The 15,963-nt window shown below is 39.7% G+C and overlaps 1 protein-coding gene and 1 long non-coding RNA gene across 7 annotated transcripts in view; one reads left to right on the top strand and one right to left on the bottom strand.

Annotated features, from left to right (window-relative positions):
- LOC129170543 (transcription factor 4-like) overlaps positions 1-15,253 on the top strand; it is a 231,950-nt gene extending 216,697 nt beyond the window's left edge. For 2 of the 6 annotated variants that reach the window (XM_054758285.1, XM_054758283.1), the window contains 5 exons: positions 633-759; positions 4,822-4,975; positions 5,822-6,051; positions 6,303-6,444; positions 9,074-15,246. In XM_054758285.1, the coding sequence (XP_054614260.1) occupies positions 633-759; positions 4,822-4,975; positions 5,822-6,051; positions 6,303-6,444; positions 9,074-9,122 (702 nt within the window). In that variant the 3' untranslated portion in view covers positions 9,123-15,246. Of the gene's footprint in view, positions 1-632; positions 760-4,821; positions 4,976-5,821; positions 6,052-6,302; positions 6,479-9,073 lie in introns of all 6 variants that reach the window. The other 4 variants (XM_054758287.1, XM_054758284.1, XM_054758288.1 and 1 more) reach the window with 4 other exon arrangements.
- The window catches only part of LOC129170546 (uncharacterized), a 45,925-nt gene that overhangs the window by 21,736 nt on the left and 8,226 nt on the right, over positions 1-15,963 (bottom strand). The window lies entirely within an intron of this gene.

Here is a 15,963-nt window from a genome sequence, read left to right as displayed (position 1 = left end):
CTTATGGTATGGCATTGCAGTTGAATCTGTGAAATGTCTGATTTTGTTTATTGAGTGCACTTAATTTTAATTTTGGCATTATTTGTAGGCATGGAATTATGTTCCTCCTCATTCCCTTAGTAAAATGCCTTGATAAATCCTTCTAAAGTGGACATTGGGCATGTAATTAAGTGTGTTAGTGTTTTAAAAAATGGCAGTTTAAAAAAAAAAATGAATACATTTGCTTGGCTTAACTAAAAGTGGATTGTGACTTAGTAGCCTTTAGAAAATGTGGGTCCCAGGTTGGGACCATTTGAGAACCCTGCCATAGACCAGGGGTGTCCAACGTGTTGCGGCCTGCAGCCCCTTTTATATGCCCTCTGCATATGGCAAAAATAGAATGTAAGTGTACAGTATATTGACCTACACTAGGTTGCTTTTAGCATTTGCACAAAGTGTATCAAAATGGTGCGCCTTCATCCTTCAATTGTTCTGTATGCGGCCATCGGTGGAAAAAGTTTGGACACCCCTGCTGTAGAGCAAATAAATAAACACTCTCCATCTACAAATGTGGAGACATTTTGAGAAAGAAAGCGCTTATCCAGCTCAGAAGAGCAGCTACGTGATCTTTCTGTGATCTTTCTGTCTCCCAGGTGGGTTCTCACAGAGAAGACAACGGCATGGGCAGTTTACGGGGTGGACATTCCATGGCGGCGGTGCCTCAGCTGCCCGCCCAGTCAGCCACCTCTCCGGATCTCAGCCAATCTGACCCTTACCGAGGTAAGCCCCGCCATGCTCATGTTGGAACGGAAGTCTTCATTGACTCTCCCATTTCTAGCCGTGTAACCAACCAAAAAGGAGCATAGAGCATTCCCTTTTGGCTACTGCATAGGGAACTTCAAAATAACACAAACCTACAAAAGCAATGCTTCCTGTTTTGATTAATGTATCGATTAATGAATGCAGTGGAAACAAAAGTATTCCCAGTGGAAGCAGTAAAGTACCTCAACACATACTAAGAAATTGGTCAGTGTTCTACAGTTTTTCTCACTGCACTGCAATTTATCTGTGTCTAATTTCCATAATTGGCCAGTGGAGCTTTAAAAAAAAAATCCTTTAACTCGGTGTTTGCGTGTCTATGGGTAAAACTGAGCTTTTTGGCTTTATCTTGTGTTTTAAGCCATTCGACTTATAATACGCACGGGCGACAAAGCATTGATGATGTTTTCTGGGCTCAATGTAAGTCTACGCTGACTTTAAAGATCATGTACATGCCATTGTATGACTACTATATTACTATACTGATGAACAGATGCGTCATATTGTGTGACTAGGTCAGCTGTGGTATGTGCGCATGAGGTGTGTCAAGAAGCAGTGTAACAACAAGCTACGCAGCCAGTCCCGTTATAATGTGTTTGTGAGTGAGTGAGCCAAATCTTAAAAAAAAATAAAAAAATAAGTGGTGCCAAATTGATCTGTGGTGGTCCAAATGCATTTGTGGCATGCCGTCCACAAACAAATGAATGTATGAGAAACACTGTTCTATGTATCTGCAACTTGTAGACATAAAAATATAAAACATGTATAGTATAAAAGGGAATGATGATTATAGCTGGTCAGGAGGATGCAGGGAGCAAAAAATTTGCAAAAATAAGTAAATACATTCGGCTTATAAAGGTAAATTAGAATAGTAAACAGGGTGAAAATAAAGGTTGAGATGGATAAAATAAGGAAAGAGAAATTGAAATATAAAATAATGTTTGAAGAAAAAAAATGCAACGTGTTTTTGAGATGAAAAAAAAACCGAAGAAAAAGCTAACGAATCATTTCCCCATAAATCGGTACGTTGACAAACTTTCAGATTGGATCGTTTCAGGCGAATGCAGACGCACGCGTTGAGTCACGTCTCAGCTGCAAAGCCTCACATTTACTGAGCAGTAAAATCACTAAATAAATATACACTATGAATATGGAGGAGAGAAGTGTATATGAGCGCAATGTGAAACAAATTAGCCCTGAGCTCTTTTTAAAGGCTGCAAATGAGTTTGCTGGCAGCAAAGTTCAGCAAGCAGCAACCACAGCCAAGTGTGTAATGAGGTGAGAGAGAGTGAAACACACACTCGGGCAGAAAAAAAGGAGAGAAAATGTTCCTCATTTTAACACACACACACACACACACACAGTATTTGAGGTGTTCAAGGCCGTAAAAACGGGTTATTAAATGTTTTGGCAGCACGAATGAATACGATGAATTCAGAATTAGTGATTAGCAACGACTCTTTATATGTTTTCGTTCGATTTAGATCAGAAACCATTCAGAAGCTCAATAAGAGCTGTACGTATTCATTTCACTGTATATACTGTATATATACTGTACACATCCAATTTATTTTGCAGCATAGTGAAAAATCACAGGGAGCCATTATTGATATTTTTCATTGCTTAAACATGACTTTCTGTATCTTGAAAGAAAAAAACTGCCTGCATGCTTGTTTGTTATGGGTGACAAAGCATATTATTATAATATTACATATTGTCATATTTCTATTATATATATATATATATATATATATATATATATTGTAATTATTATATTAAAATAACTTATATACGTTTTTTGTTTGTTTTGTAGTTGTATTTTATTTTGACAGTGTGCCATGGGTGTGTTGGTAATGTTGATTTACTTTGGTGATCACTGGTGATGACAGAAGATATGGCTTATTTTAAAAAAACACTCAGAAACACACAAAGGTTATGCAAAATGTACATATTATGCATAACTAATGGGGGTTTAGAGCAGTGTTTCCCAAAACCAAGGCACATATTTTACATTAGAAAAATGAGCTACATAGCTAAAACATAATATAAACTATATACAGTATATGGCTACACAGGCTAACAATGTCCTTACTGCCATCTAGTGGAAGAACATGTAATTGTATTGTCGACACTGTCATAGAGAGATGAACATTATACTTGTATCAATGATAATTTAGTCTCTCACGGCACAGTGGTTGGGAATCACCGGGTGAGAGAATGAAAACAAGTAAAAAAAAAATGACAAAGTGAACATACAACAATCATTAAAAGTACCGCATCCGCCACCCCCCCCCCCAAAAAAAAAAAAATAAAAAAGAATCCTCAGATTTGATGGTTGCTCTCCTTCCGTGCCGTCCTCCTGCCTGGATTCAATCAAACGTTCAGACGCACAAAGTCACTTTTCACAGTTGTAAGCTCATTGAGATGCGGCTATTTATGCACAAACACACGATTGTATTGAAAGACACACGCAACCCAAACACAGGCTGTCAGTCAAACGCGAACACAAAATGCCTCCAGTCAGGCAGACGGAGATCCAAAATGGCCGACAGTTGGTGGTGTATGTGTGGGAACAGAGGAGAGCGTTTGTGTTGACAGAGAACTTGGCAGCGGCCCAGTTGCCCATCCATACAGGCGTCAAATAAAGACTTCAGTGAGAAGACTAGAGAGGAGGCTGCATGAGCATTTACATTTGCACTACAGCATGCACGGTGCCGTCTCGCGGGTCAAATTCATAAAACACTCCCATTTGTTCGTTGGGTTAAGATAGAAAAGAATAGAGTAGAGGGATAGATGGTAGATCAAGCGAGATATATCTTTATCTTAGTCCAAGGGACAGGGAGGCGTATCAGGAGAAAGGGGTCGGTCTAACTATATACTTTAACAAAAAGGTGAGTTTTGAGTTTAGTTAAGAGAGAGCAGGTGTCTGACCCCCACATTGAATGAGGGATATGGTTCCATAAAAATTTATTTTCATTTGCTTATATCTACTATTTGGATTTGCTTAGGAAAATTATGCAAAAATGTTTTCAGATTTGTTTGACTGTTTAGTGTAATGCAAATCTGTGACATGGTATGAACAGAAGTCTTTGTATGGTGACTCGTAGAAGCTGTGATCATATTCTCAGTATTTTGTAAGAACTTTTCACCATTTTTAATTTGACCATGCATTCAAAGTTGTTGTTGAGTCAGGGCAGTTCTTCTCAAACTGCGAGGCAGGTCCCCCTGGGGGCACGGTGAGCTGTTGAAGGGGCGTAAGAGGCAGGGGGAACTTTCAACATTAGTGCAGACCTGCCAACATGTATGGATTGTTGCCATGAATTTTGATCTTCGAATACACTTGTAAGCTTTGCTACTCTCCAGGTACTCGTGTTCCATCAGTTTCACGTTAAGTGTGTAAAGCACTGATAAATAAATATTACCAGGTTCTCAAAAGTATTTCAAATCAAGGGGGCATGAAAAAATGTCTGTCCCCTAGGGGTGGCATGACAGAAAACTACTGGGTTAGGGTTTTAGCATGTTATTTTTGTCAAATTCAATTGTAAAAAAACATGAACGAGTATGTGAATTCCCCTCCTTAAAGTATCAAATATGCCTTTTCTGCAGAACTTGGTCGTAGAAAGCGTTCTTCTCCGCCCCTCTCTGTCACACAACTCCAACTGCTCTGCACACAGACCCCCACCCACTCTGCCATAGTCCCTATGATTACCATAATGACCCGTATATCACCAGAAAGTGAGGTCTTTTTCTTCAGAAGCCATTGGAATTAGTTTCAGACTTGTAATTTAAAAATAGTATTGCAATCCCATAGCTGGCTACATCTTCGATGTTAATCGACGGTGGAAAAGGTTCGGACAACTCTGCCTTAAAATGTCTCCAACAGCTGATTTCTGGGGATGAAAAAATAAGTAAATTTGTCTTTGAAGGATGAGAAGGATCCTTGATGCCATCCTTTCTTCCTAAATCATTTTACCCATTTTGAACCCACTTTAGATACTATAATATCTCGTCTTCTTTGTCTAGCGCTGTCTGGAGGCCTTCAGGGCCAGAGCACCTCTTCTGTCAGCTCGGAGATCAAGTCAGAGGACGAGGGTGACGAGAACCTCCTGCAGGACTCCAAGTCCTTGGACCCCAAGAAGGAAGACCTTGACAGCAAGGATCTCAAAGCAATTGATAGGTCAAGATCTAGGTAACCCCGCCCCTTCAGATGTTCGCTTCTATCAAAACTCTCACTAGGCTGGTTTCCCAAAGCACCTCATAGCTGAGAAACCCTTCTGTGAAACATTTTGTCCTTAAACCTTGTATGGTTTTCTGAGAGCACCTGAAAGAGGAAGGGCTTGAAACTGTGAGTGTTTTTGGGGACCCAGCCTCTGGACTTTGATGAAGTGACCAAGTGTGCTGAGAAGCAGCTAAATAAATGCTTTCATACTGAGACTTTTTGCTCAAACACCACCAGGCAACTCTGTTTTTGGAAACACGGCTGCTGCTAATTGATTTGAGTTAAGCCAATGCTTTTGACCGAAGAGCGCAGCAGCACCGCTTAGACAAAACAGAGGTTTCTGGTGGACAAGGAGCTCTATTTTTTTTACCCCGTTGTCTCTCCATGGTCTTGAGCCTGGTTTTAACTGTTTCTCACACAGCAGAGTAGGGCCCAGTGTCAATTTTCTCAAAGAAGTGCTGCGTTGCATTCAGGGGAGTGGAAATTCGTTTCAGTATTTACATTTCATTTGCAATTCATGTCAGCTCTGGCATGAATACAGTTTTTGAACAACTATTACATCTACTGGATGAATTTCCCATCCTGGGTGCAGTGAAGCAGCCTTCACTGCTCCAGTAATAAACAACTTTTTTCACCTGGAGGTTGAATAAAATCAGAACCATTTGGTCCCCAATCCCAGAGACGTGTACATGATACTGACCATCATGTTGATAACAATGCTTGTGATGGTGTAGACATCAGGACATATAAACTGAACTTTCCTCCTCAAATGTTCCTCTCCATGCCCGTCATCGGCCACCGTAGCAACAATGATGATGAGGACCTGTCCCCAGAGCAGAAGATGGAGAGGGAGAGGGAACGGAGAATGGCCAACAATGCGCGGGAACGCCTGCGAGTGCGTGACATCAATGAGGCGTTCAAGGAGCTGGGCAGGATGGTCCAGTTGCACTTAAAGAGCGACAAGCCGCAGACCAAGTTACTTATCCTTCACCAGGCGGTGGCAGTCATCCTCAGTCTGGAGCAACAAGTCAGAGGTCAGTGTCTTGTCTGGTAGACACTACCTGGAATTTCTCAGGAAAAAAATACTGCATGAATAAAATAATTCCAATGCAGCCACAAATGTAGAAATAACATATCTCTTCAGGATTCCTGAGGTTAGGCTGGTAGCACATACTGTGTTGTGGACATCCAGGAGAGGGCAGCAGTGCCATCTTTTGGCAAGATTTCTGCCTCTTGGCCTCACTAAGAAGTCCACCTCACTTTTTCTATCTCCTCTGTTTTCCAGAGAGAAACTTAAACCCAAAGGCGGCCTGCCTGAAACGCCGCGAGGAGGAGAAGGTCACTGTGACGTCAGACGGGACTCCCCTCTCACTGGCTGCTGCACACCACGCCGCCATGGGCGATGGGTCAAACCCCTTGGGACAAATGTAAAATGCAGCAACATCTTCTCCCCCATGAATGGTCAGAAGATTTCACTTATTAACTAATCTGCTGTTGTACCTTCAACTCAAACACAACTACAATCATTGTGTCAAATGTCCAGAAATATTTTGGCTTCCAACTAATAATCTAAAAAAGGAAAGTCTGAGTGATATTATTTGTCTGTGGGCTTACGAATGGGTTCTTTTTTTGCCAAAATAGGTTCTAAAAAGTGATTCATTGTTTTCAACACACACAAAAAGTATGAATATAAATGAGTTATTTGTGTGGTGTTCAAATCATGGTGGAATGCCAGCCACACTGAATCCAGTGCATTACAGAAAATGAGAACAGCCCACACGCCATACTCTCCTTTTCGTTGACTAAACTGCTGTTAGTCAGTTCCTGACCATTAAATGTGTACAGAGCTGATAATACAACGGCTGGACAAAAGAAACCAGACGTGAGTTACTTTCAGTCTGGACTTGGTACATTGTAACAACAGATTGGCAGTAAGTGTGATTTTAATGTGTGACTTTGTGTTCTGTCATTCTTCTTTGTTTTGTTTTTTTCTTCATTTACAGAAATGTAGTCTCCAGAGAATTGCAAAGATTTAGCTGACCAAACCGTCAAAGTTTTCACAAAGGCATCTCAAATTCAGGCTGTGTTTGCGCGTTCAACACCGTTCACCCTGGGTTCACGCTGAGATTTTTATCATCGGGCCAAAGGCTGTAAAGTAAAAATATATACAGTCATCCCTCTACATCGCAGTTCAAACATTGTGTCGTCACTCTGTTGTGTTATTTCACAGAGTAATTAATTCATAAATGATCGCTGTTTCGTGGTAGAGTACGCCCTATTATTAGTAATAAAATGCATATTTAAGCAAAGTGCATGTGTTCTTGGCTGAAATGAAGCATTTTCAAGCATAGAAATGGCTAAATGACCTAACTAAATGAACTAGAACACAAATACAAGGCAGAAGAAGCTTTGTGAATGAATATATGAAGATGTGAATGCAGTATTCTACATTGGCCACAAGGTGTCTGTGTTCGGTGAGACAAGGACCAGACCCGAGCGCCAGAAAATGCACAAAAATAATAACAACATAATAATCAGAATAATAAGACGAGCTACTGTTGGGGCCATAACCCACGACAAGCCTGAACTCAATTCTGAACTTCCAACGTCACTTGCTGTCCGCCGGCCATTAAGGTCCGCTAGGGAACACGTTTACTGTGACACGTATTTATAGCATTCTAATTGTGAATGTTGCACTGTGTTTTACATTGGCCACTAGGTGTCTGTGTTCGGTGAGACAAGGGCCAGACGTAATAGCCAGAAAAGGCATTTCTTGCAAATTTAAATTAGCTCACAACAGGCACAATAATAATAACATAATAATCATAATAATAACACGGGATACTATTGGTGCCCGTAACCACGACAACTTAAAACTCAACTCTGAACCTCCGATGTCACTTCCTGTTCCATATACATCTGTCTGTCCGCCACTAAGGTCTGCTAGCAAAAACATTTACTGTGACACACGTGAACAGGAGTTTAATTTATGTCTTAAATGGCATATTTACTCTTATTATGTAGACTATATTAGGTAATACGAGTGTAAAGCCATACAATGCATTGTTGAGACAGTAGCCACCGCTAAATAGGCAGTCCAGAAAGAAACAAGGAACTGCTAACGTCGGAGTCTGTTGTCTTATTTATGCCTAATATGTCTTATGTTCTCTAATTATAGCTACTATATCGGGTAATACAAATGTAAAGGTGACTATATGGGTGTTATTTCATGTCTAGAGGGCTCTAATTATGTTAAAAACCCTACTTAGAAGATCATAAACAGGTTTTTTTATGCGATAAACACCAAAATATTGAATCCTACTTCGCGGAAATTGACTTATCGTTGTCGTGTCTGGAACCAATTAACCGCGATAAGCGAGGGACGACTATCTGCGTGAAGTCATAACCTATGATGTGACCAAACTCAAGGCGTACTCTCACTAGGCCAATCGTACCGTGTACCTGCTGTGAGTGTTGTCGTTCAGCTCAGCACTGAAACATTGACCAGTTGGACAAGTACGTTTAAACATTAAGAGATGGTCAAATTAAGTTCACTCGTTTTAGGTTCATCCTCGCCGAATATCCCTAACTTTTTGTGAGTATGAGATCATGCGGCTTATGAAGTGCACGATTAGCATTCTTCATGAGCCAAAGGTGTCCCTCACAAGCCAAGGCACCTTGCGAGCTCACAGACGCAAAGAGGCGGTGCTTCTGACACTTGGTCTCATCTTAACTGTTATATTGTTACTTTCATTCCGACACTCGTCCATGCGGGCTTCACATTTGAACTGAAGTCACCTAAACCACACCAAAGTTCACTTGTAAGCACATTGGTTTCCATCTGTTCACTTTAAACCTAGTTGAAGATATCGACTTGCATGTTCTCATAACATTTCTGTTTCGTTTCCCCAAATATTCACAAAACTAGAGTAATATAAGTACCCCTCTAAATGTGTACAAGGTCTTTGTACTGTAGATATGCCGATTACTTTTCATGTACACTGCTTCAAAGCTCGGGTTTTTGTCGTACTATATTTTGTTCTTTCTCTTCTCCAGGTCCAAGGTGCCAGAGTTCATCAAGATGATGAGTGATCACTTCCTCTGACAGCGTTTCCACGGACACCCCAGCAATCATTCAAAGCCACTGTCGCTTCAGCCCGACCAATCAAGATCCTGCAGAATTTTTGTCTGACCAATCACATCGGCCTCCGTGTCTCCTCTCGTGTGTCTTTCTCACCCTCCTCTCCATCTTTGTTTCCTTCTTCTACCGAGAAAACAAACTGCCGAATCACGTGACTCGCTTTGCATCTTCAGCTGGAATGAACTTCGTAGAATGGCCGATGTAACAGGGGCTGCTATCAAGCAGCTGTTTTTGGGAAGATTTTGTCAATGGAAGAAAAAAAAAAACTATGGAATCACCAATCCTTCAAGAAATCCTTCATAACTATAAGCATTCCCAGTTTTAAAGAACATTGGGCTTCTATATAAGATATATGTAGTACTGTATATGTATATTAGAAAAAGAAAAATGACAAAAAACATGCGCAGTGAGGAGTATAGAGCATGGGGGAGGCAAACAAAACATATCAAGTGTTTAAATACTGTTTTTTTAGAGCGACATTGTGCAGCCTCAGCATGTCTCTGACTGAATGGCAAACCAATGCCACACTGTGGATGAAGCTGTGCCTGACGTCCTCTTGGATGCAAAACAGTCAGACGGATACACACGGAGAAACAATGCAAACCGCACTTGTAGGTTCCCCCTCCACCCCCCCACCCCCCACATGCCATGACGAGCCTTTTAGCAAGGCTGTCAGATGGCAAATCAAAAAGAACAACAATGTAACATGTCATTATGCCCCCTCTCGTACACTTAAAAGTCATTTTATGTTTAGAGATGTTTGCTAATTTCAGCACATGTCCATTTTGACTTTGCAAACAGACTGCAAACCAACCAACTGATATCTTTGGAAAGCTGATACCAACATATTGGACGACACAAATGGCCTGCATAGATCTCCTACCAGAGCAAAATGGAACAATCGAAGGACTGACATATTTCAATCACTCAAAACAAAGAATCATGCAGTAGTTGCAGTTATTTCAGCCCAGTTCGGAACTTTCAATTTGTTTTTCTCCTTCAGAAATAATGGAAATACAACTAATCCATGCCAGGGATCATACAAGTTTGAAATAGCACCCAGGTAGCGTGCTGTATGTGTAATGTACAAAGCATGTAGCCAGCCTTATCTATGATGAGTACTGCTTTCAAACCTAACTTGACTTTTTTAACTTCTATCGTTATCATTACGACAGTGGAACCTGTTTAAGTCGACCCCCTTTATGCAGACAACCTAAGTCCACCGTGTTTTCTTTTTTCTAAGAAGTAAACACCGACATACACGGCCGACCATTTTTATCAACATAAAATGAGACATCTATTTCTAGGAAAAATCAGTCAGCTTATGTTGACATGTGTTTTAGCACTGGTATCGGCATCTTTATCGTTTGTGTGTTTTTGAACAAGCAGATTTGTGGTTTTGTCAAAATCAATAAAAACAAAGAAGGGCGGGCGGGGCAACAGGAAACGAACTGCCTTATTTCCAGAAAGCGGAGTTCTCCTTTAAGTATATAATTCTTATTTCGTATACAGTCGTCCCTCGCTACATCGCGGTTCAAACACTGTTCCATCACTCTAGTGCAGTTTTTCAAAACATTATTAATAAATGATTGTTTCGTGGTTGACCATGGCCTATTATTAATGCAAAAATATTGAAAGACAAGTTACATGTAGTATTCTGGTCACTGGGTGTCAGTAATGTTACACTGATGAGACATGACATTACATTACCTTCACACTGCATGAAGTAGTGTAGAGTGAAAAAAGGTCTCCCATTCTGTGTGGAAGTGGTACGTTTTTGGCTTCTTACTTTGTCCTTCTTCCCAACTCTTTTTGAAACACTTTCTTAAGTTTAGAATAAGTAAATTGGAAAGGCTAACTAGTTAGCTTGGTAGCTTGCTATGCTAGTAGCGGCTCTCTCCTAGCCTACGCAATGTGGTGTAAACACAGGATAATATATAAAGGTGACTATAGGGTGTTATTTCATGTCTACAGGGCTCTAATAATGGTAAAAACCATATTTAGAAAGTCAGAAACAGGAATTCTATGCTCTAACTAGTAAAATATTTATTTTATTAATATTGAGTCCTGATCCGGTCAGGTCTGGAACCAATTAACCGCGATAAAAGAGCGACGACTGTATAATGTAAGGATCTGCTGTACCTTAACAGTTTCATTTCCCCAAATGGCTAATGTATGCGTAAATTCAAACACAAGCAATATGCTTACACTGATCCAAGTTCATCTGTAGATCAGCAGTGTGTTTGCTGTTTGCTGCTGTTTTTATGTTCCTACTTCAAAAACATCCTCTACATGACAGTACTGTAGTGTTTTTAAGAATCTGCTGCAAAAATGTTAGTCTCTCCTAAGTTTAGAACTGAACTCTGGAGTCATTCCCGGGCCAAATCTTGGATTTGACGCTCAACAGTTGAAGAGTTCTGACTTTAACCATGTCCACACGAATATGATTATTTTCAAAAACACATTTTTCCTTGCGTTTTGGCCTCTCGTCCACACGCAATTGTAGGTTTTGTCCTTATAAACAAAGCTTTGGAAAACTCTGGCGTGGGTGGAGATTTTCAAAAACTCCGGCTTCAGCATGTATGTATGTGTGTGTGTGGATGGGTAAAATGAATCTTTTTTTGTTTGTGTCATGGCAAATGTGTGACATTATCTCATGTTTTTAAAGCTTATTTAACAACAGAACATGAAGTTAATGAATCACGGGTATTGGTTTCCCTTGGTAGATGTGTGTGCGTGCATCTTATAACACACACGGGCAATAATAATTAATAATAAAATCATTCATAATAAAAAATACTGTTTTCTGGGGATTTTAAAAGTAATGTACATCTAATGTCTCATTATAATGATGAACAGATGCGCTATAATGTTTGCACAGTCAGCTATTGATTTTCCAGGCTTCTGATTGGCCCAAATGTTCGCGACAACCGGTGAATGTGTTTTGATGTGGGCAGAGACTTTTTTAAAAATTCACTCGTGTCGCCTGAGATGTTTGTAACACTGGAGTGCATCCAAAACAAAATGCACCCATTTCAATTTTGCACAAAACAACGAACATGGCTGCAGGTTTAAAAAAAAGATCATGTTTTTTTATCACCCATTCTCTTTATGTCTCTGGCAAAAATAACAAGTAAATCTGCAGGCAAAGGGTGTTTTCGGTTATGTCGAGTTAAACGGGTTCCACTGTATTTTTATATTTGGGTTATTATCACTGATACACTTGGGAAACACAAAAACACAAAGAAAATGCAAAAAGTACAGACTGGAAGGCACAGCAGTTTGTCTTGTCGGGTAGGACCATATTTGAAGTTCTAAGTTGTTTCATTGCCAAACTGTTTGTGTTCTGCGGGTCCATTTGAGCCTCTTGCACTTACAAAGACCTGCGACTCGTCAACATTATCCGAGGAGTGATGGAATCAAGTATGACATGTGTCAGGATGAGCAACAGTAGAATCACATTGCATTGAATGTTGAATAGAGGTCAAGCCTCTGGCAACACACAAAGCTAACTGGTCTTTCTGCTTCGGTCTAGAGTTCGTATAAAAGCCCCTTTAACACTTTCAGACCTTTCACAACCTGCAGTATGTTTGGTCCACAGTCTCAGTACTGCCATTTCTGCTGACCCAAGCCTTATGAGCCCTACTCCCAGTCCCCCTTAAGCCTCTTGAGACCATGTACCCCCTCCACCCCCCACAGCGGTCCCACAGATGCAATTTGAACATTCACACTTGTACCAACGTGCCTTTTTAGAGTTCATATCATTGGAGTTGCCAGAGGAAGACATTTACCTGGTCTTTTCATAGGATGCAAGCTTAGGGAAACCTGTTATTAGTCATTAGGTTCTATGCAGTCAGGTTTTTGTACCAGACCTGGGAATTTAAAAAAGGTAAAAAAAAAATAATAATTTAAAAAGTATTTTTTGGATAAAAAAAAACAAAAAACTAAATTGTATTTGATGTACTGTATGCTTACGTGTAACTAGAGCGTGTTCTGGCTTCAAGCAGCCGGGACAGATACTTGCCCTTGTCCCAGTTCTCCCTGTCCCTTGGAAGTCCTCCGTTACCCTGAACCCCCCAGCCCAGTTTTCATGGTGAACAACGCGTCCCTTCTTGTATTATAGATTATCAGCTTTTTATTCATATTTGATGGGCTTTTCCTTGAGCCAATGTAGTCTTCAGTACGTGTGTGGTTGTATGTTGTAAAGCTTATCTTTCTTTTTTTTTTTAAAGGAAAATAATTTTCATGTTCATTTTTTATTTGTATGTTCTGGTTTACATGTCTATTATAGAAAATGTAATAAAAAATACAAATAAAAAAAGAAAAAGAAAAAAAATCAACACAATTTGCTATCATTAGTGTTGTTCTCTTGACAAGGGTCAATTTTGACACAGTTGAAATCATACACAATCAAACTGGAAGCAAATCTATTTGAATAAATCAATCTATATATAAATGTACAAAAATATATATACGATATATAAGGACGGTAACGTTTTCTTTTTTTTATTTAGATTTTTATTTTCTGTTTGGGGAGGAATTCTTTTTCCAAAGACTGAATTGTCAGACACCCCAGTGTTATAAATCTTCAAATGACTCCGTTATGTCTTCTTTCGTTGCCATGACAACCTCTGCCTCTGTTTAGTATGGCGCCCCGCACAGGACAAAAAGGCACCGGAGGTCCAACAGCTACACTCACTGCTATCCATCATGGCAGCGACACACAGACATTGTAAATTGTATGCAACAAAACAGCGAACCCAACCCATATTTTGAAAAATGGTGTATGTAAAAGTTATATTTTTACATGTAGATGTTGTTATTTGTGTTTTAGAAATACGTTTTGTTTGGGCGGTCATTTTGAAAAAGTGTGTGTTTAAAAAAAAAAAAAAAAAAGGCATATTGAAATTGTTGTAAGATCAGAAATTCCCAAACAGTTTTTTTTACCATAATTGAGGGATGTCGGGATGATGAAAAGAAAAGATCAAAAAAGACATTTGTTGAAATCCCCATGCCTCATAATATTACCATTGTAACTGTATTTTTTGCAGAGAAATGTGTAAATAGTCAAACCATTTTCTGTGAGGTTTCAGTGGGGTGAGGACTTGCCAGTGAGATGTGATAATGATGATGATGACGATGAACCTGTTTTGAATAAAACTGTATCTGTCTGGTTACAATAGCCAACTTTCCATTGTCGGTGGTACTCAGTACTGTTGTACCATTGGAAGTGTTTTTGTCTGCACTTGCACCCAGAACCAATCTGTCAGGACGACCCCAGGCCACGTTGGAAGACTTTTTATGAACTAAAAAGAACAATAATATTGGTAGCAAATCTAAACAGGCGTGAAACAGACGTGCTACTACTTTGATTAACCTCCGATATATTTGTCACTTTTTCCTACAAAAACCTTGATTGTGTATTGAATTATTAAAAAACAAAAAAGGAACCCAAAGAAATAACTGCCATATGCTTTGACTTTATTTCTTCGAGCCCCTCCGAACGCAATTCCTAATGATAATGTTTTGTAAATTTGGAAGTTTTGTAATAGAGGTCGTCAGCAAACAATCGTATCAGCTGTTCCCCCAAAAAGATTTCAGAGGGCGTGCAAGGCGGTTTCTGTCGTTTTGTTTTTCGGGTTTTTGTCAAAAGGAAATGCTGCTTTGAATCGGACCTAGGTTGAACGCTAGGGTTTGTCATCTGTAAATTAAAAGTGTTTTTAAATAATGTTTCTTTTGCAACATTTAAGTTGATATTTTCTATTTGTTATATAATCATGTCATTTTGCATTACTGTCCTTTTATGTTACTCCTGCTGTTTCTATAAGCCGATATGTTCTTTTTCGCCCTTTCTTTTCCTTCCTTGTTGTACATGCACATCTCATTTCTCTTTTTCAGTGACTGTGCCAAGAGCTTTGTAATCTGTTTCTCTGTATCAGTTTTACTGCAATAATGAGATGAATTCTAAAACCTCCGCTATTGTCCTTTGTTGTCACAGCAATTTTACAAACAGATGCTACGCTTACAAAAATCATGATTTCCATGATTATTGAGCATTTGGCTGTAAGACATGCCGCAGATATTGCAATACCTGGATGAACATCAATGACACTGATGTAAAATATGGTGTACAGCGGATCTCATGAATGGGGAAAAACGTAATTGAGGCCCTCATAAAAAATGTCTATTTTTGACACACAAACCAACAGGAGCCTCCCTTACTCAAGGTGCAACCAAAAATATGTAACACACGTGGAACACACAACATAACTGCACCACACAAGCTATAAACGCTTACATACTAATGTACATGTACAACAATACTGTTTTATTCAAATTTATAACCCGCAAGGCATGCTGGATAACCTCCATTTGGGCAAGTGTACACGTTGGCTTTCCGTCATGCCATGCAGGTTATAAATTAGTATAAAATAGTATGTTTTCGTGCATATTAGTGTGTAAGTGTCTGTTTCGTGTGGTGCATTGTGTGTTTCGGCATGTTGGGTTGATGAGCTCCTTGTTTGGGATGTGCAAGTAAGAATGTAACTATCAAGCTGGTTCAATGCACATAACGAACACATCTCAAACGGGGTGAAGTTTGCCTCTGACTACTTTCTATGCAACCCAAGCTCAGCCTAATTATGGAGCGTAATCCGCTAATTTGCGGGGTCGTGAATGCTGAAACGCTGAACGCACAGGCCGGAATTGGCCAAATATACAAATTACGTACTGTGCTCTGACTGGACTGTAATTTTTACGCTCATGTATGAAACGTGCATTGACTCTGTGAAGTCACTGAGACAAT

Source organism: Dunckerocampus dactyliophorus, chromosome 17, assembly GCF_027744805.1.
Source record: "Dunckerocampus dactyliophorus isolate RoL2022-P2 chromosome 17, RoL_Ddac_1.1, whole genome shotgun sequence".
In the NCBI taxonomy this organism is placed as follows: domain Eukaryota; kingdom Metazoa; phylum Chordata; class Actinopteri; order Syngnathiformes; family Syngnathidae; genus Dunckerocampus; species Dunckerocampus dactyliophorus.
Note: the sequence above shows the minus strand (reverse complement) of the source record. Positions and strands in the feature narration are given on the sequence as shown.